This window comes from Leptodactylus fuscus, chromosome 4 (assembly GCF_031893055.1).
Source record: "Leptodactylus fuscus isolate aLepFus1 chromosome 4, aLepFus1.hap2, whole genome shotgun sequence".
In the NCBI taxonomy this organism is placed as follows: Eukaryota; Metazoa; Chordata; class Amphibia; order Anura; family Leptodactylidae; genus Leptodactylus; species Leptodactylus fuscus.
The window spans coordinates 4,402,316-4,423,461 of NC_134268.1; the positions used below are offsets into that span (position 1 = coordinate 4,402,316).

The 21,146-nt window shown below is 46.1% G+C and overlaps 1 protein-coding gene across 2 annotated transcripts; it reads right to left on the reverse strand.

Moving 5' to 3' along the window:
* Positions 1 to 1,326: 1,326 nt before the first annotated feature.
* On the reverse strand, positions 1,327 to 19,638 carry LOC142200013 (ubiquitin carboxyl-terminal hydrolase CYLD-like). Of its 2 annotated transcripts, none has more exons than XM_075270007.1 (15): positions 19,573 to 19,638; positions 17,981 to 18,479; positions 17,105 to 17,374; positions 14,224 to 14,296; positions 13,658 to 13,842; positions 10,046 to 10,208; positions 9,773 to 9,914; positions 7,925 to 8,035; positions 7,594 to 7,685; positions 6,078 to 6,144; positions 5,688 to 5,820; positions 4,095 to 4,203; positions 3,644 to 3,762; positions 3,176 to 3,383; positions 1,327 to 2,977 (listed from the first exon to the last, which is right to left on the reverse strand). In XM_075270007.1, exons 2-15 carry the CDS (start codon positions 18,434 to 18,436, stop codon positions 2,793 to 2,795), a joined length of 2,313 nt encoding a protein of 770 aa, XP_075126108.1. In that variant the 5' UTR covers positions 18,437 to 18,479; positions 19,573 to 19,638; the 3' UTR covers positions 1,327 to 2,792. The 2 variants fall into 2 exon arrangements, with proteins under 2 accessions (XP_075126108.1, XP_075126107.1); XM_075270006.1 differs by having other exon boundaries at positions 9,773 to 9,926.
* Positions 19,639 to 21,146: the final 1,508 nt, after the last annotated feature.

Consider the following 21,146-nt stretch of genomic DNA (forward strand, 5'->3'; position numbering starts at 1 on the left):
TTTTATCATTCGCATCTTGTTAAACCGGGCGGCTCAGCCAAGTGAAGACGGGCCAAGGTGTCTAGACGGAACGGGAGTTGGCGCCTCCATTACTACTGGTAGGATACGGGACATTATAACAAGCACAAGCCTTAAAGGGCAACTCTGCTGATATTAATAGGACAGGTGCGGGGATCATTCCTGAGCCATGTGGTGCACAACTGCTAAAAAACCAGGCATGAAAGTGACCCTCACCTCAAACATAGGGGGTGCGGAGATTGCCACATGAGAGGGCCTAAAGGGGTGCTCTGTCCCATGAGAGAGGAGCAGAAGTAGAAATGATGTGGATGGGGCAAATAGTGGGACAGCGGACACTATACACCACGCTTCCAGTATGGCGGATGTTTTGTCACTCGCTGTCGGTCGGCTTAGCCCGAATATTAGGAAACAAAACCTAAAAACACAAAAAATAATAAAAATAGGGAAAAAAAAAAAGCCAAACAGTTCCCTGTAATACACTGAAATGTCTCATGTCATCACTGACCTCTGGTGGCGAAAGGGAAGAATTACAGCAAATCACAAAATCAATCTACACAGAGAGGGAAGGCCGTCCGCGGGGGCCGAGGGGAATATTCCGGGGGAGGGTTATAATATAAGGCAAAGTAATGGGAGTCGGTGAGATCGGATGATTAGTAGAAAGTGGGGTAACATCTCAGGACAGCGGTGCGATGCCCGGACATTCCCATCTTCTGTGCACAGATGAGCGCGGCTCCTGCTGCTGGAGGTCATTTTGCAGGGCCGTGCTCCTCCTGTTCCTCCTTGCACAGTGGCGGAGGTAGCGGTCCTGCTGCTGGGTTGTTGCCCCCTCCACGTCTCCTGGTGTCCTGGCCTGTCTCCTGGTAGCCCCTCCGGCCTCTGGACACTACATGACAGACACAGCTCACATTGATGTGCCATCCTGGATGAGCAGCACTACCGGAGCCACTTGTGTGGGGTGTAGAGTCCGTCTCCTGCTACCACCAGTGTGAATGTGACCAAAACCTCAGCCAGAAAGCCTTGGCCCTGAGATGTGGCCGCCCCCCTGCAGAGCCCTCCTTTATTAATCTGTTGTCTCTTCAGTGCTTGTCAGTCGGTGCTCGCAGTTACATTGTGTCGCCTCAGTCTTCCCTTTATATTGTGGGCAGTGTATATAATGCATGGAAACTTCTGGTATCAATTGTACATCCCCTTTAAGCCCCTGTCTGAGCCCATATCTGTCACCGGAGCAGCATGTAAGGAGGCGGCCATACTATTGGGACTTGTAGTTCCCCGCAGCCTCCCATGTACTGAAGATAAAATCAGGAGACGTTACTGAAATTAGATTTTATTTATATAAAAATAAAAGCTGCGAGCGCTCCGGATACAATGTTGCATTGCTTGTGACAATTCTAGATCCTGAGATTTCCCAAAAATCAAATAAATCGACATTTTATATCAAGTCTATTGAACGCCCCCCCCCCCCGACAAGATCAGCAGAAAGATGGGGAGGCCACGAGGGTCACTCCGAAGCCTAGAAAGTGGCCCCTAAGGGGTTGTCCAGTCCGGTGAGGCCGGCGGTGACTGAGGAGACCTGAGATTCCTGGTCACAGCGATTTCACTTCCAGCGAGGAGGAGGAGACCTGAGGATCCCACTGATACATCCCAGCACCCACACCTGAGCCTCTGGATTTGGGGGGTGGGTGCTGTGTGTGCATAGAGCTTTGCTACTTTTAGGGGGTAGTGGGGTCCCCAGGGGTGTAGGGGCCACACTTCTGCTACATGGCACTTTTCGATGACCCTGACAGTGGCCGCAGGAGATCTATATGTTATCCGCGCTCCCGGTCACCGATCCATGGTCAGATCCTGCATCACACGTCAGTCAGATATACGGCCAAGCAGCCGCCGACGGGTCACCTACAAGCCCCAGGAACAACATCCCTACCCGTATAGAATTGTGTCTATATATAATGTCGTGTAGTGTATAGATGTGTGCCTGTGTGGTGTATAGGGGTGTGTTATATCTATGGGGTGTATAGGTGTCTGTAGTATGTACAACTGTAGCAGAGGTAACCTGACGCTGCGAGATATCACAGGACAAAAACCAATAAAAAGTGTACATGTATCATGTATATGGGGTGTATATGTATATGGGGTGTGCATGTATATGGGGCGTACCACGTATATGGGGTGTATATGTATCATGTATATGGGGTGTACATGTATCATGTATATGGGGTGTATATGTATATGGTGTGTATATGTATATGGGGTTTACATGTACGTGGGGTGTACATGTATCATGTATATGGGGTGTATATGTATGTTCGGTGTACATGTATCATGTATATGGGGTGTATATGTATATGGTGTGTATATGTATATGGGGTGTACATGTACGTGGGGTGTACATGTATCATGTATATGGGCCGTACATGTATCATGTATGTGGGGCGTACCATGTATATGGGGTGTGCATGTATATGGGGTGTGCATGTATATGGGGCGTACCACGTATATGGGGTGTATATGTATCATGTATATGGGCCGTACATGTATCATGTATGTGGGGCGTACCATGTATATGGGGTGTACCTGTGCCTACGAAGGGTCCTTAGGACTTTTGTCGTTCTCCCTGGCCTCAGTCACCTGGACCTCTCTAGGTCATCACATTGACAATCCAGGGACAGGAGGAGCCAGAACCCCCCAATGTTCCCCGAATCCAGTACAATCCCACTGAGCACTGGTCCTTCCTGGAATCTATAAGGTCCTAGTAGGACATATGTGCGCCCCAGACGTCACTTATACAGGGCCATACGCTTACTCTGATACATGTACATGTAGGCGTCACAGAAGAGGCGTTTGGCCACTCCTTTCATTTCGCGGGGGTTCTGATTCACCAGGTCGCTGAGAGGAGCCGCCAGGTAAGTGGCCACTTCTGGACAAAGGGAGACTCTCGGGATGTTGTAGCCGTCTTCACTGCCTGCAGAAATAATTAGAGAGGACACTGAAAGGGGGATCTGCCCGAATTGTGGAGGCCGGGGGCGCACCAAACCCTCAAAGCTCCAAGACTAAGAGAGGAACTGCTGGGAGACCCTATGGGACCACCGTGGAGGCCAATGACAAACACACAAGAGCAGAGAATCGGTGGTGGCTCCTGCCCAAGACTCCTTAGACTTACCAAAGCGGTCCGCCATGCTATCAAAGAACATCCAGCTGCCCTTCTCTGTCCCGTACTTCACGAAGGAGACGTAGTGACTGGTCTCTATGGACAGGACGGCGAAGAGCTCCAGGGTCTCCCGAGGGATTTTGTTGGACGTCTTCACAAACCCTTCTGGGATCTTTAGAGGGACTGGTTTGTGGTTCTTCCTCTTGTGATGTGAATGGACCTGTAGAGATGGAAGCCGGCTGTCATAGTAAGAGCTCGAGACCACCTAACTGGGGCCAGTGATCAGGTCACCCCCTCCCCATGTTGCCATTGGTTCTGGTAATAGAGGGGTTAATCAGCTGCAATGGCCGCCCCTCTGTGGTGTAAGATCTCGGCCACAGCACATTTTAGATACCTCATTGCCAATTGGGACCCTTTGGTATATAGTGACAGGGCCGTGGACGATTCGGAGCCCCTCTACTACTGCTGTGGTTACATTACCTGTCTACTGCACATCAGACAGTACTGCTTGAGGCCATGGTCGGACAGGATCACGTCCTTGAAGCATTCGTCACATTCATGGGTGGCCAGGCTGCCGCACACCACACACTCCCGGGGACCTGACAACACACAGAGGATGAGCAAACACAGCTGAGGGTCTGTTACAGTATCAGCCTGGATATGAGCTCGGGGTGATCACAGGGTTACATGTAGGAGATAGGAGGCAGACAGGAACAGACCCCATACATATAGAACAGACCACATACATATAGAACAGACCATATAGAAGACAGTACAGAAGAACCAAGACATCAATACAGGTACAGAGGTATAATGGGCGCAAAGCGAAAGGCCGGACCCCGCAGGAGACCCCCAGACTGAGCAAGACAGCCAAGAGCAGAGAGACAGCCAGGACTGTACTATAGAATAGATATATTATATATAGTCTCACTGTCAGAAAGAAGATCAGTAATGTCCAAGTCCAGAGAAGGAACAATCTTACTGAACATCTTATAATCCTTCCCGAAACGCGGCATCTGGAGGATGAAACAGGACGGGACCTGGAGGGGTGAGGAGATGGAGGAAATGGCTGATAACAGATAGTAATAGATTGTATTCCCCTGTCCTACAGTCGGCCTCTCCTCTCCTGACATGGCTGATAACAGATAGTAATAGATTGTATTCTCCTGTCCTACAGTCGGCCTCTCCCCTCCTGACATGGCTGATAACAGATAGTAATAGATTGTATTCCCCTGTCCTACAGTCGGCCTCTCCTCTCCGCACATGGCTGATAACAGATAGTAATAGATTGTATTCCCCTGTCCTACAGTCGGCCTCTCCTGACATGGCTGATAACAGATAGTAATAGATTGTATTCCCCTGTCCTACAGTCGGCCTCTCCTCTCCTGACATGGCTGATAACAGATAGTAATAGATTGTATTCCCCTGTCCTACAGTCGGCCTCTCCTGACATGGCTGATAACAGATAGTAATAGATTGTATTCCCCTGTCCTACAGTCGGCCTCTCCTCTCCTGACATGGCTGATAACAGATAGTAATAGATTGTATTCTCCTGTCCTACAGTCGGCCTCTCCTCTCCTGACATGGCTGATAACAGATAGTAATAGATTGTATTCCCCTGTCCTACAGTCGGCCTCTCCTCTCCTGACATGGCTGATAACAGATAGTAATAGATTGTATTCCCCTGTCCTACAGTCGGCCTCTCCTCTCCTGACATGGCTGATAACAGATAGTAATAGATTGTATTCTCCTGTCCTACAGTCGGCCTCTCTTCTCCTGACATGGCTGATAACAGATAGTAATAGATTGTATTCCCCTGTCCTACAGTCGGCCCCTCCTGACATGGCTGATAACAGATAGTAATAGATTGTATTCCCCTGTCCTACAGTTGGCCTCTCCTCTCCTGACATGGCTGATAACAGATAGTAATAGATTGTATTCCCCTGTCCTACAGTCGGCCTCTCCTGACATGGCTGATAACAGATAGTAATAGATTGTATTCCCCTGTCCTACAGTCGGCCTCTCCTCTCCTGACATGGCTGATAACAGATAGTAATAGATTGTATTCTCCTATCCTACAGTCGGCCTCTCCTCTCCTGACATGGCTGATAACAGATAGTAATAGATTGTATTCCCCTGTCCTACAGTCGGCCTCTCCTCTCCTGACATGGCTGATAACAGATAGTAATAGATTGTATTCCCCTGTCCTACAGTCGGCCTCTCCTGACATGGCTGATAACAGATAGTAATAGATTGTATTCCCCTGTCCTACAGTCGGCCTCTCTTCTCCTGACATGGCTGATAACAGATAGTAATAGATTGTATTCCCCTGTCCTACAGTCGGCCTCTCCTGACATGGCTGATAACAGATAGTAATAGATTGTATTCCCCTGTCCTACAGTCGGCCTCTCCTGACATGGCTGATAACAGATAGTAATAGATTGTATTCCCCTGTCCTACAGTCGGCCTCTCCTCTCCTGACATGGCTGATAACAGAGAGCAGAGCGCCCCCTGCAGTTCTCACCTCGGCCAGCTTCAGCCCGGAGTGATGGAAGGATTGCTCCAGGAGTTGCTGCACGTTGGGCACTGTCATCTCCTGCTGCTTCTCTATGAAGATCTGATAACAGTAGCTCTCCTGCACCCGCTGACCCTCGGACCTGCCAGGAGGAGTAACCATAGTAACCCTTAAAGGGAACGTCCACATGAGGATTAAACACTAAATAATGAAAAGTTCTCCAACCTTCTAATAGACTTTCTGTCTCATGTGCTCAGTATAGTAAAGAGCTCAGAAACTTATCTAATAAATGCTGGGGGTTTGTTACAATTACATTCATGTTAAGCAACTGTGAGATAAAACACTTCTGTCCTGTCTGGGGAAAAAACAGTCTCAGCTGCACCGCCCTCAGCAACTTACTGCAGCTTTAAGAGAGGATCCGCCCCTAAAATTCGGTGCATGATGAGATTAAGAAACTCCTCTGGGTCTAGAAAGGAAGCAAAGAAGAATAGTGAGCGCAGCTCTGGAGTATAATACAGGATAAGTAATGTAATGTATATACACAGTGACTGCACCAGCAGAATAGTGAGCGCAGCTCTGGAGTATAATACAGGATAAGTAATGTATGTACACAGTGACTGTACAAGCAGAATAGTGAGCACAGCTCTGGAGTATAATACAGGATAAGTAATGTAATGTATGTACACAGTGACTGTACCAGCAGAATAGTGAGCACAGCTCTGGAGTATAATACAGGATAAGTAATGTAATGTATGTACACAGTGACTGCACCAGCAGAATAGTGAGCGCAGCTCTGGAGTATAATACAGGATAAGTAATGTAATGTATGTACACAGTGACTGTACCAGCAGAATAGTGAGCGCAGCTCTGGAGTATAATACAGGATAAGTAATGTAATGTATGTACACAGTGACTGTACCAGCAGAATAGTGAGTGCAGCTCTGGAGTATAATACAGGATAAGTAATGTAATGTATGTACACAGTGACTGTACCAGCAGAATAGTGAGCGCAGCTCTGGAGTATAATACAGGATAAGTAATGTAATGTATGTACACAGTGACTGCACCAGCAGAATAGTGAGCGCAGCTCTGGAGTATAATACAGGATAAGTAATGTAATGTATGTACACAGTGACTGCACCAGCAGAATAGTGAGCGCAGCACTAGAGTATAATACAGGATAAGTAATGTAATGTATATACACAGTGACTGTACCAGCAGAATAGTGAGCGCAGCTCTGGAGTATAATACAGGATAAGTAATGTAATGTATGTACACAGTGACTGCACCAGCAGAATAGTGAGCGCAGCTCTGGAGTATAATACAGGATAAGTAATGTAATGTATGTACACAGTGACTGTACCAGCAGAATAGTGAGCGCAGCTCTGGAGTATAATACAGGATAAGTAATGTAATGTATGTACACAGTGACTGCACCAGCAGAATAGTGAGCGCAGCTCTGGAGTATAATACAGGATAAGTAATGTAATGTATGTACACAGTGACTGCACCAGCAGAATAGTGAGCGCAGCTCTGGAGTATAATACAGTATAAGTAATGTAATGTATGTACACAGTGACTGTACCAGCAGAATAGTGAGCGCAGCTCTGGAGTATAATACAGGATAAGTAATGTAATGTATGTACACAGTGACTGCACCAGCAGAATAGTGAGCGCAGCTCTGGAGTATAATACAGGATAAGTAATGTAATGTATGTACACAGTGACTGCACCAGCAGAATAGTGAGCGCAGCTCTGGAGTATAATACAGGATGTAAATCAGGATTAGTACAGGATAAGTAGTGTATGTACACAGTGAGCGCAGCTCTGGAGTATAATACAGGATAAGCAGTGTATGTACATCACTACTGTCTATGTGAGCTGCTATACAGTTGTACATCCTTGTGACTCTCACCTTTCTCGGAGGTGGTGAAGCTCGGGCACTGACTCTCCTCCATCAGTTGGCACCGCAGGTTCATCACACTGTCTGCGGATACGTAGCCGTTCCTGTAGAGAGTGAGACTGGTTAGTAAATAGAGGGAGCGGCTCAGTAATATTTCTCGTCTTCTTGTGTCTTGTAGAGACTTTCTTGTCTTGCGGCCACCCTTACACGTACTATAAGTCATGGTGGTCAGGAAGGGTTTACAATGTAAATTAGAAACAGTAAGACAAGATCTTCAGATGGTTGAATGAATGGTGACACAAGGACGGAGAGTTCTAGTAACTTGGATTGGGCCCTCACTCACTTGCGCAGCGGGTTGACAATTTCTTCTCTCAGGGTTTGTTGGATTTTTCCATCTGGAAGAGATGAAGGTTTGAAGAGGAGCGAATCCAGCACCGAACTACAGGAGAAGAGACTGCAGGGCCGAGAAAAGAGAAACACTCACAAACAGGTGAAAAATGATCAACTCTGCCCCAGACACAGCAGTAAACCTCACAAAGCCCCGCCCCTGAGGAGCACCGAGCCAATCCTGAACCTCCCTCCAATTACTTAAGATCATCCCTGTAGTAAGACCAGCTAGGCCATATCCTTAAACATAACTTCAGCTGACACCAGAAGGATACCAGTGACTCAGAAGTCTCAGGATACTGCTGGGTGCCGCAGAGTCACACCCCCGAGGAGCATACTGTCACACCCCCGAGGAGCATACTGCTGGGTGCCGCAGGGTAACACCCCGAAGAGCATACTGCTGGGTGCCGCAGAGTCACACCCCCAAGGAGCATACTGCTGGGTGCCGCAGGTTGACACCCCCGAGGAGCATTCTGCTGGGTGCCGCAGGTTGACACCCCCGAGGAGCATTCTGCTGGGTGCCGCAGTCACACCCCAGAGGAGCATACTGCTGCAGAGTCATACCCCCGAGGAGCATACTGCTGGATGCCGCAGTCACACCCCCGAGGAGCATACTGCTGGGTACCGCAGAGTCACACCCCCGAGGAGCATACTGCTGGGTGTCGCAGAGTCACACCCCAAGGAGCATACTGCTGCCTACCGCAGAGTCACAGCCACTAGGAGCATACTGCTGCCTGCCGCAGAGTCACACCCCCCAGGAGCATACTGCTGTCGAGTTACACCCCCCCGAGGAGCATACTACTGAGTGCCGCAGAGTCACACCCCCGAGGTGCATACTACTGCCTGCCGCAGTCACACCCTCGAAAAGCATACTACTGGGTGTTGCAGAGTCACACCCCGAGGAGCATACTGCTACCTGCTACAGAGTCACACCCCCGAGGAGCATACTGCTGGGTTTTGCAGAGTCACACCCCGAGGAGCATACTGCTGCTTGCCGCAGAGTCACACCTTAAGGAGTATACTGCTGAGTGCCGCAGAGTCACACCCCCGAGGAGCATACCGCTGGGTGCCGCAGTCACACCCCCCCGAGGAGCATACTGCTGCCAAGTTACACCCCCCGAGGAGCATACTGCTGTGTGCCACTGAGTCATACCCCCGAGGAGCATACTGCTGCCAAGTTACACCCCCCGAGGAGCATACTGCTGAGTGCTGCAGAGTCACACCCCCGAGGAGCATACCACTGGGTGCCGCAGTCACACCCCCAAGGAGCATACTGCTGCCAAGTTACACCCCCCGAGGAGCATACTGCTGTGTGCCACTGAGTCACACCCCCGAGGAGCATACTGCTGCCTTCTGCAGAGTCACACCCCCGAGGAGCATACTGCTGCCTGCCGCAGAGTCACACCCCCAAGGAGCATACTGCTGGGTGCTGCAGAGTCACACCCCCCAGGAGCATACTGCTGGGTGCCGCAAAGTCACCCCCCCAAGGAGCATACTGATGCCTGCCGCAGAGTCACACCCCCGAGGAGCATACTGCTGGGTGCCGCAAAGTCACACCCCTGAGGGGCATACTGCTGGGTGCTGCAGAGTCACACCCCCAAAGAGCATACTACTGCCTGCTGCAGAGTCACACCCCCGAGGAGCATACTGCTGCAGAGTTACACCCCCGAGCATACTATTGCCTGCCGCAGATTCACACCCCTGAGGAGCATACTGCTGCAGAGTCACACCTTCAAGGAGCATACTGCTGCAGAGTCCCACCTTCAAGGAGCTGGTGACAAATCAGAGACTTCCCATGAGTTACCTGAAAAGTGCAGCATCCATGTAGCAGGAATTGCAATGACCTTGAATCCCCCTCATATCTCCTTCTAGGATGTCCAAGGCAGCTGCACCCTGCAGAGGGGGGACCTTCCCCGAAACCCGGAGACTGTCATATGTAGCTGAAACTGAGATAATTCCTGTAAACAGGTGGATTATATAGCGCACTTATATAGGAGACCTGGATGGTGGCTATATAATAGTATATATCCTGACACTGCAGCACTTTTTAGTTCGGGTCACAGCCGGGTGAACTTACTGTTTTGGGGACTCTCCAAACTCTTTGGTGGAGAATCTCTATTGGACAGGAAGCGAGTGTCCGGCTGACAAGCAGTTAACTTCACAAAAAGCCCCCGCCTTGGTGGACACTGGAAATACCGGTGACCGCACCAGATCCCATCACTGCAACCCTTGTCTTCTTCCTGTAAGGCCAAAAAGAAAGCAAAATACCAGTGTATCCGAAGAAATGACCAAGTTACAAGGTCTCCACCCGATATGTGCAGGCCGGGATAGTCTACAGTCACCCCACATATTATATAGTCACCCCCATATATTATATTGTATTATACAGTCACCCCATATATTATACAGTCGCCCCCATATATTATATTGTATTATATTATACAGTCACCCCCATATATTATATTGTATTATATTATACAGTCACCCTATATATTATATTGTACAGTATATTATACAGTCACCCCTATTATATTGTATTATATTATACAGTCACCCCATATATTATATTGTATTATATTATACAGTCACCCCTATATATTATATTGTACAGTCACCCCTATTATATTGTATTATATTATACAATCACCCCATATATTATATTGTATTACATTATACAGTCACGCCATATATTATATTGTATTATATTATACAGTCACCCCCACATATTATATTGTATATTATACAATCACCCCCATATATTATATTGTATATTATACAGTCACCCCCATATATTATATTGTATATTATACAGTCACCCCCATATATTATATTGTATATTATACAGTCACCCCCATATATTATATTGTATTATATTATACAGTCACCCCCATATATTATACAGTCACCCCCATATATTATATTGTATTATATTATACAGTCACCCCCATATATTATATTGTACAGTCACCCCTATTATATTGTATTATATTATACAGTCACCCCATATATTATATTGTATTACATTATACAGTCACGCCATATATTATATTGTATTATATTATACAGTCACCCCCACATATTATATTGTATATTATACAATCACCCCCATATATTATATTGTATATTATACAGTCACCCCCATATATTATATTGTATATTATACAGTCACCCCCATATATTATATTGTATTATATTATACAGTCACCCCCATATATTATATTGTATATTATAAGTCACCCCTATTATATTGTATTATATTATACAGTCACCCCATATATTATATTGTATTACATTATACAGTCACGCCATATATTATATTGTATTATATTATACAGTCACCCCCACATATTATATTGTATATTATACAATCACCCCCATATATTATATTGTATATTATACAGTCACCCCCATATATTATATTGTATATTATACAGTCACCCCCATATATTATATTGTATATTATACAGTCACCCCCATATATTATATTGTATATTATACAGTCACCCCCATATATTATATTGTATATTATACAGTCACCCCCATATATTATATTGTATATTATACAGTCACCCCCATATATTATATTGTATTATATTATACAGTCACCCCCATATATCATATTGTATATTATACTGTGACTCCCATATATTATATTGTATTATATTACACAGTCACCCCCATATATTATATTAGGCTCCATTCACACAGAGTAACGCCAGGCGTCATTTGTGTGTAATTTGTGTGTCTTTTACGGCCGTCATAAAAAGTTTACATAGAGTTCTATAGGAAAAGACGGCCGTAAAAGACACACAAATTACACACAAATGACGCCTGGCGTTACTCTGTGTGAATAGAGCCTTATATTGTATTATATTATACAGTCACCCCATATATTATACAGTCGCCCCCATATATTATATTATATTATACAGTCACCCCATATATTATACAGTCGCCCCCATATATTATACTAGCTGGTACCCGCGACTTGGTCTGCGGTGATTGTAGCAGTGGGTATATACAGGCACGGGTAAGGTTTCCGTACTGTGTATAAGGTATGGGATATGAAATGTGACTTTGTATCTTGTTTTTGCTGTAATTCAGAGAATCCGTGAGACTTTTGTGTTGCAGTTACTTTGTATTAGAGCTGCTATATATACGGTGTTGTGAGAAACTTTACATAGTGACTTTGGAACAGAAGTATTTGAAGTTAACCCTTTCCCGCCGATGGCATTTTTTGCTTTTCATTTTTGACTCCCCTCCTTCTAAACCCCATAACTTTTTTATTTCTCCGCTCCCAGAGCCATATGAGGTCTTAATTTTTCCTGGGACAAATTTTTCTTCCTGATGCCGCCATTATTTATTCTATATAATGTACTGGGAAGCAGGGAAAAAATTCAGAATGGGGTGGATTTGAAGAAAAAATGCATTTCTGCGACTTTCTTACGGGCTTTGGTTTTACGGCGTTCACTGTGCAACCAAAATGACCTGTCCCCTGTATTCTGTGTTTCGTTACGATTCCAGGGAGACCAAATTTATATGGTTTTATTTACATTTTGACCCCTTAAAAACAAATCCAAAACTGTTTAAAAAAATTATTTTTTGAAAAGTCGCCATAGTCCGACAGCTGTAACTTTTTTATACGTGCATGTACGGGGATGTATAGGGCGTCTTTTTTTGCGGGGCCGGGTGTACTTTGTAGTTCTACCATTTTCGGGAAATGTTATTGCTTTGATCACTTTTTATTCAAATTTTTATCAGAATCAAAACAGTGAAAAAATGGCAGTTTGGCACTTTTGACCATTTTTCCCGCTACGGCGTTTACCGAACAGGAAAAATATTTGTCTAGCTTTGTAGAGCGGGCGATTTCGGACGCGGGGATACCTAACATGTATGTGTTTCACCGGTTTTAACTACTTTTATATGTGTTCTAGGGAAAGGGGGGTGATTTGTCCTTTTTATTTTATTTTTTATATTTTTTTTACTTTTTTTTGTTTTTGTTTTTACATTTATTAGACCGCCTAGGGGTATTGACATGGGTGGGCGGTGTCGCGGATTGTCAGAGCGGTGGGGGTCGGCAAACATGGCTGCTCCGGAGCGTTATAGAGCGCCTCCTGGAGTATCGGTAAGGTGAGGGGCAAAGTGGTAAAGTCTATGTATATGTGATTGTGTGGGGTTAGGGGCGAGGCTGCAGAGGGCAATATGAATTTTTGGCTTGCTATGGTCCAAAGTGTGTGAGATTGCAGAGATGGTGGTGTGAGTTTGGGTTTTGTGGGGGTCCTGGCACAAACGTATGAGCGCTATTGTGACAAAAAGTAACCTATTGTTTAATAGAGTGTAATAACTATGTTTGTGGAAAATTTCAGCCAAATCGGTCGAGCGGATTTTCCGTGATTGAGGAACAAACATCCGAACATGCAAACACACAAACCCACAAACTTTCACATTTATAATATTAATAGGATTGTATTATATTACACAGTCACCCCCATATATTATATTATATTATACAGTCACCCCCATATATTATATTGTATTATATTATACAGTCACCCCCATACATTATATTGGTCATAGGGTGAGAGTTACATAGTGGGAGGAGCAGGGTCACAGCAGTACAGAGTATTTCAGGAGAGCAGTGTGCTGATCTTATAGAGGGGATCCCTGGAATATTTTTGGAAATACATACCAGCTCCACTCCAGCCATGTGATCGTCCATCCAGCGGATGATCCCGAAGGCCAGGTCTCCTTCATTATACTGGATCTGCACCAGAGAGTTGACCTCCAGGAGGCGCTCTTTAGTGTTTCCCGTCACCCGCTCCTCCTTGGCGGCAGACTTCCCATCATGTACTAGAGTCTGATGACTGACTGTACCTGTAAGAGACAAGAAGCTGCTGACATGACAAGATCTCAGTATCTCCAGCCCCCCCCCCCCCCCTTGTCTATTCTCTCCTCAGCCTCAGGACCTCTGCTTGCTGTCAGTGCAGACATTCACTGGAACATCCTGATGACATCCTATGACTACTTGCACCGCGCTGATACATTGTAGCGAAGCCTGCAACAGAGTCAGCGTGTCCATTCACTGACAGAAAGCAGAGGCCTTCAGAATCAGGAAGAACAAAATGTCAATAAAGTTACAGAAGTTTGTGTCAAGGGTCCTTTGAGGTTTACTGCATGCAGGTGGAGTCACTGTGGGGGGGGGGGGTCAGTTTCCCCGCGGCGGCCATGTTGACCTGTCAGCAGACTGTATTGTACCTGGAGTCCCAATCTCCTCCTTCATTATGGAGTCCAGGGGGATCTTCAGCAGCTCACTGGACGGGGGGTCCTCCTGCCAAACAAGACGGAGAGCGGAGTCATAACCCCCATATTGTATACTGACAGAGGAATGGGATATACTGACCACAGGAAAAGCGCCATGTCTGGAGTCAGCTGATACTACAACTCCCAACAGGATCCATTCACTTCTAGAAGTTACAAGCTGACACTGCGAGCATGCTGGGAGTTGTAGTTTCATAAGAAGGGGAAATAAAGGGAAAAAATGCCAGAAAATCGTGAAAAACCTGCTGCAGTCTGTAAGAGACCTAAAGAGCAGCAGGACAGGGGCCTATATCATGTGCAGAGGACTAAGGGGGCATTATATACTGTGTGCAGAGGACTAAGGGGACATTATATACTGTGTGCAGAGAACTAAGGGGGCATTATATACTGTGTGCAGAGAACTAAGGGGGCATTATATACTGTGTGCACAGGACTAAGGGGGCATTATATACTGTGTGCAGAGGACTAAGGGGACATTATATACTGTGTGCAGAGAACTAAGGGGGCATTATATACTGTGTGCAGAGAACTAAGGGGGCATTATATACTGTGTGCAGAGAACTAAGGGGGCATTATATACTGTGTGCAGAGAACTAAGGGGGCATTATATACTGTGTGCAGAGGACTAAGGGGACATTATATACTGTGTGCAGAGGACTAAGGGGGCATTATATACTGTGTGCAGAGGACTAAGGGGGCATTATATACTGTGTGCAGAGAACTAAGGGGGCATTATATACTGTGTGCAGAGGACTAAGGGGACATTATATACTGTGTGCAGAGGACTAAGGGGACATTATATACTGTGTACAGAGGACTAAGGGGGCATTATATACTGTGTGCAGAGAACTAAGGGGGCATTATACTGTGTGCAGAGGACTAAGGGGGCATTATATACTGTGTGCAGAGGACTAAGGGGGCATTATATACTGTGTGCAGAGGACTAAGGGGGCATTATATACTGTGTGCAGAGGACTAAGGGGACATTATATACTGTGTGCAGAGGACTAAGGGGGCATTATATACTGTGTACAGAGGACTAAGGGGGCATTATATACTGTGTGCAGAGAACTAAGGGGGCATTATACTGTGTGCAGAGGACTAAGGGGGCATTATATACTGTGTGCAGAGGACTAAGGGGGCATTATATACTGTGTGCAGAGGACTAAGGGGACATTATATACTGTGTGCAGAGGACTAAGGGGGCATTATATACTGTGTGCAGAGGACTAAGGGGGCATTATATACTGTGTGCAGAGGACTAAGGGGGCATTATATACTGTGTGCACAGGACTAAGGGGGCATTATATACTGTGTGCACAAGACTAAGGGGGCATTATATACTGTGTGCAGAGGACTAAGGGGGCATTATATACTGTGTGCAGAGGACTAAGGGGGCATTATATACTGTGTGCAGAGGACTAAGGGGGCATTATATACTGTGTGCAGAGGACTAAGGGGGCATTATATACTGTGTGCAGAGGACTAAGGGGGCATTATATACTGTGTGCAGAGGACTAAGGGGGCATTATATACTGTGTGCAGAGGACTAAGGGGGCATTATATACTGTGTGCACAGGACTAAGGGGGCATTATATACTGTGTGCACAGGACTAAGGGGGCATTATATACTGTGTGCAGAGAACTAAGGGGGCATTATATACTGTGTGCAGAGGACTAAGGGGGCATTATATACTGTGTGCAGAGGACTAAGGGGGCATTATATACTGTGTGCAGATAACTAAGGGGGCATTATATACTGTGTGCAGAGGACTAAGGGGGCATTATATACTGTGTGCACAGGACTAAGGGGGCATTATATACTGTGTGCAGAGAACTAAGGGGGCATTATATACTGTGTGCACAGGACTAAGGGGGCATTATATACTGTGTGCACAGGACTAAGGGGCATTATATACTGTGTGCAGAGGACTAAGGGGACATTATATACTGTGTACAGAGGACTAAGGGGGCATTATATACTGTGTACAGAGGACTAAAGGGACATTATATACTGTGTGCAGAGGACTAAGGGGACATTATATACTGTGTACAGAGGACTAAGGGGGCATTATATACTGTGTACAGAGGACTAAGGGGACATTATATACTGTGTGCAGAGGACTAAGGGGACATTATATACTGTGTACAGAGGACTAAGGGGGCATTATATACTGTGTGCAGAGGACTAAGGGGGCATTATATACTGTGTGCAGAGGACTAAGGGGGCATTATATACTGTGTGCACAGGACTAAGGGGGCATTATATACTGTGTGCAGAGGACTAAGGGGGCATTATATACTGTGTGCAGAGGACTAAGGGGGCATTATATACTGTGTGCAGAGGACTAAGGGGACATTATATACTGTGTGCAGAGGACTAAGGGGGCATTATATACTGTGTGCAGAGGACTAAGGGGGCATTATATACTGTGTGCAGAGAACTAAGGGGGCATTATACTGTGTGCAGAGGACTAAGGGGGCATTATACTGTGTGCAGAGGACTAAGGGGGCATTATATACTGTGTGCAGAGGACTAAGGGGGCATTATATACTGTGTACAGAGGACTAAGGGGGCATTATATACTGTGTGCAGAGGACTAAGGGGGCATTATATACTGTGTGCAGAGGACTAAGGGGGCATTATATACTGTGTACAGAGGACTAAGGGGGCATTATATACTGTGTGCAGAGGACTAAGGGGGCATTATACTGTATGAGGACACTAAGGGGTTGATCAATGTATGTTACACACAAGAGGGCGCCATTACTGTATGGGGACATGGCATGACAGGTGGGGTTAGAGTCGCGTTCTTACCGGTAAGACCTCCACAAAGCCTGTCGCCGCTTGATTACTTGAGAAGACAACTATTCCTCGCTTCAGAGAGTCTTCTACAAAGAAGGCCACCTTGTCCCCAGCTTGAATAGAACCAGTCTGTGTATACGGGGCCCCCGCACCCTCTGCTGGAGGGGCCCCGGAGAAAATGACCTTATTGAAAGGCAGGAGGAGGCCGCTGTTCTTCTTACATTTGAAGAATGTCGACCCTTTATAGGTCCCGTCCATGTTACCGCGACCTTCACCTTCACCCTGTGGAATTATTGTCAGTGAATACAAAAACCCAAAAACTTCTGGGCCACATACCCCAGGGCCCCACATACCCCAGGGCCCCACATACCCCAGGGCCCCACATACCACAGGGCCCCACATACCACAGGGCCCCACATACCACAGGGCCCCACATACCACAGGGCCCCACATACCACAGGGCCCCACACACCCCAGTCTAGTCTAGTTATAAAATGTCACATCACACACTAAAGCCAAGCAAAACTTGACCTCATCTCACCCACAAGTGAACGCTAGTGACTCCCAGATTAAGCCCAGGCCTACTCCTACCTAAGGCCCCACCTTAAATCCTGCCCCACACTATTATATAACACAGCCCCCCAATAGTAACCCTACACCATTATATAACATCCCCCCACGATAGTAGCCATACGCCATTATATAATGGAGCCCCCCAATCGTACCCCCTCTCCTCCATACCCAGCAGTGCTAGCCTTTGGTTCACCCACTCCCCATGTAATATTAAGGAGGAGCCTCATGCACCATCAACTTACTGCAACGATTGGGGTCTTTGGAATGATGGGGGGGCACATACTATAACACTCATCATTGACAACTATTACTCACCTCCAGCTCCACTCCGAAGTAGACGGGGGGCAGTAAGGTGCTGGTGTCCAGGGTGCTGCCCACATGATGGATCAGGGCTGGGTACAGCTTCTGCTCGTGCTCCACCAGGACCCTCTGCCCCACCTCAGCCTGGATGGCCTGCTCCAGAAGACCCCTCTCCAGAAAGCAGCTGAGCCTCTCGGTGGGGTTGTGGATGGCCAGGAGGAGGGCGGCTTGTCTCTGGTTCAGAGGGTGCAGAACATTGACATCGACATCTATCAGGACGTTCTCCTCGATGGCGGTGATGCTGAGGGATTGGGCAGGGGTCTGGTCCAACGTCACAGTCTGGAGGTAAGAATCCTCACTCATACAGCACAGACTGCCGGGCTGCACCGCTCCTGCGCCCAGCGGGACCCGCTCCATCAGGATGAAGTACAAGAGGAATTCGTCGACCCCCTCTCTGCCCACCTGGGCCATGGTGTCCGGACGGCCCGCAGAGAGAGCAGACCCCAAACTACACCTGTACAAAGAAGTCACCGAAGAGATCTGTGTCAGTAATACCAGTAATCCCCGCAACGCAGACTAATCCTGCCAGGAGGAGCAGCTAAGACCCAAGTGTCCCCGATACCTAATACACTGATCTGTGCGCTTACATGGGACTGCCGGTGACATCTACTACATTACCTGTATATAGAGAGTTATCACTGTGTTATCTGTGCTGTTACATAGGACTGCCGGTGACATCTACTACATTACCTGTATATAGAGAGTTATCACTGTGTTATCTGTGGTGTTACATAGGACTGCCGGTGACATCTACTACATTACCTGTATATAGAGAGTTATCACTGTGTTATCTGTGGTGTTACATAGGACTGCCGGTGACATCTACTACATTACCTGTATATAGAGAGTTATCACTGTGTTATCTGTAGTGTTACATAGGACTGCCGGTGACATCTACTACATTACCTGTATATAGAGAGTTATCACTGTGTTATCTGTGCTGTTACATAGGACTGCCGGTGACATCTACTACATTACCTGTATATAGAGAGTTATCACTGTGTTATCTGTAGTGTTACATAGGACTGCCGGTGACATCTACTACATTACCTGTATATAGAGAGTTATCACTGTGTTATCTGTGGTGTTACATAGGACTGCCGGTGACATCTACTACATTACCTGTATATAGAGAGTTATCACTGTGTTATCTGTGGTGTTACATAGGACTGCCGGTGACATCTACTACATTACCTGTATATAGAGAGTTATCACTGTGTTATCTGTGGTGTTACATAGGACTGCCGGTGACATCTACTACATTACCTGTATATAGAGAGTTATCACTGTGTTATCTGTAGTGTTACATAGGACTGCCGGTGACATCTACTACATTACCTGTATATAGAGAGTTATCACTGTGTTATCTGTGGTGTTACATAGGACTGCCATGTTGGGGGTTGTAGTACTTTCTATTCCTCAGCATACATACAGGAGCAGATACGAGGCTCCTCCCCTAACAATTACTAATCCCCACAGTCTCTCCTATAGGTCTCTGTGTACATTCGGCGGCCATATTAGCACTACAGGTCCCAGCAGTCACTCACCTCAGAGCCGCGGCCTCCCCTCACTGTAAAGGCCGGAGGCGGAGAAGGAAGAGGATCCGACCAATCAGAGGTGGAAGAGGGAGGAGCCTGTACAGAGGAGGAGAAAGAAGAGGAAGACACCTCACCATAATATACAGAGGAACACTGAGCTGTGTATCTAATCCTATCCTGTGTGATACTGTATACTGAGCTGTATCTAATCCTATCCTGTGTGATACTGTATACTGAGCTGTGTATCTAATCCTATCCTGTGTGATACTGTATACTGAGCTGTGTATCTAATCCTATCCCGTGTGATACTGTATACTGAGCTGTGTATCTAATCCTATCCCGTGTGATACTGTATACTGAGCTGTATCTAATCCTATCCTGTGTGATACTGTATACTGAGCTGTGTATCTAATCCTATCCCGTGTGATACTGTATACTGAGCTGTATCTAATCCTATCCTGTGTGATACTGTATACTGAGCTGTGTATCTAATCCTATCCTGTGTGATACTGTATACTGAGCTGTGTATCTAATCCTATCCCGTGTGATACTGTATACTGAGCTGTGTATCTAATCCTATCCCGTGTGATACTGTATACTGAGCTGTGTATCTAATCCTATCCTGTGTGATACTGTATACTGAGCTGTGTATCTAATCCTATCCCGTGTGATACTGTATACTGAGCTGTGTATCTAATCCTATCCTGTGTGATACTGTATACTGAGCTGTGTATCTAATCCTATCCTGTGTGATACTGTATACTGAGCTGTGTATCTAATCCTATCCCGTGTGATACTGTATACTGAGCTGTATCTAATCCTATCCTGTGTGATACTGTATACTAAGCCGTGTATCTAATCCTATCCTGTGTGATACTGTATACTGAGCTGTATCTAATCCTATCCTGTGTGATACTGTATACTAAGCCGTGTATCTAATCCTATCCTGTGTGATACTATATACTGAGCTGTGTATCTAATCCTATCCTGTGTGATACTGTATACTGAGCTGTGTATCTAATCCTATCCTGTGTGATACTGTATACTGAGCTGTGTATCTAATCCTATCCCGTGTGATACTGTATACTGAGCTGTGTATCTAATCCTATCCTGTGTGATACTGTATACTGAGCTGTGTATCTAATCCTATCCCGTGTGATACTGTATACTGAGCTGTGTATCTAATCCTATCCTGTGTGATACTGTATACTGAGCTGTGTATCTAATCCTATCCTGTGTGATACTGTATACTGAGCTGTGTATCTAATCCTATCCCGTGTGATACTGTATACTGAGCTGTATCTAATCCTATCCTGTGTGATACTGTATACTAAGCCGTGTATCTAATCCTATCCTGTGTGATACTGTATACTGAGCTGTATCTAATCCTATCCTGTGTGATACTGTATACTGAGCTGTATCTAATCCTATCCTGTGTGATACTGTATACTGAGCCGTGTATCTAATCCTATCCTGTGTGATACTGTATACTGAGCTGTGTATCTAATCCTATCCTGTGTGATACTGTATACTGAGCCGTGTATCTAATCCTATCCTGTGTGATACTGTATACTGAGCCGTGT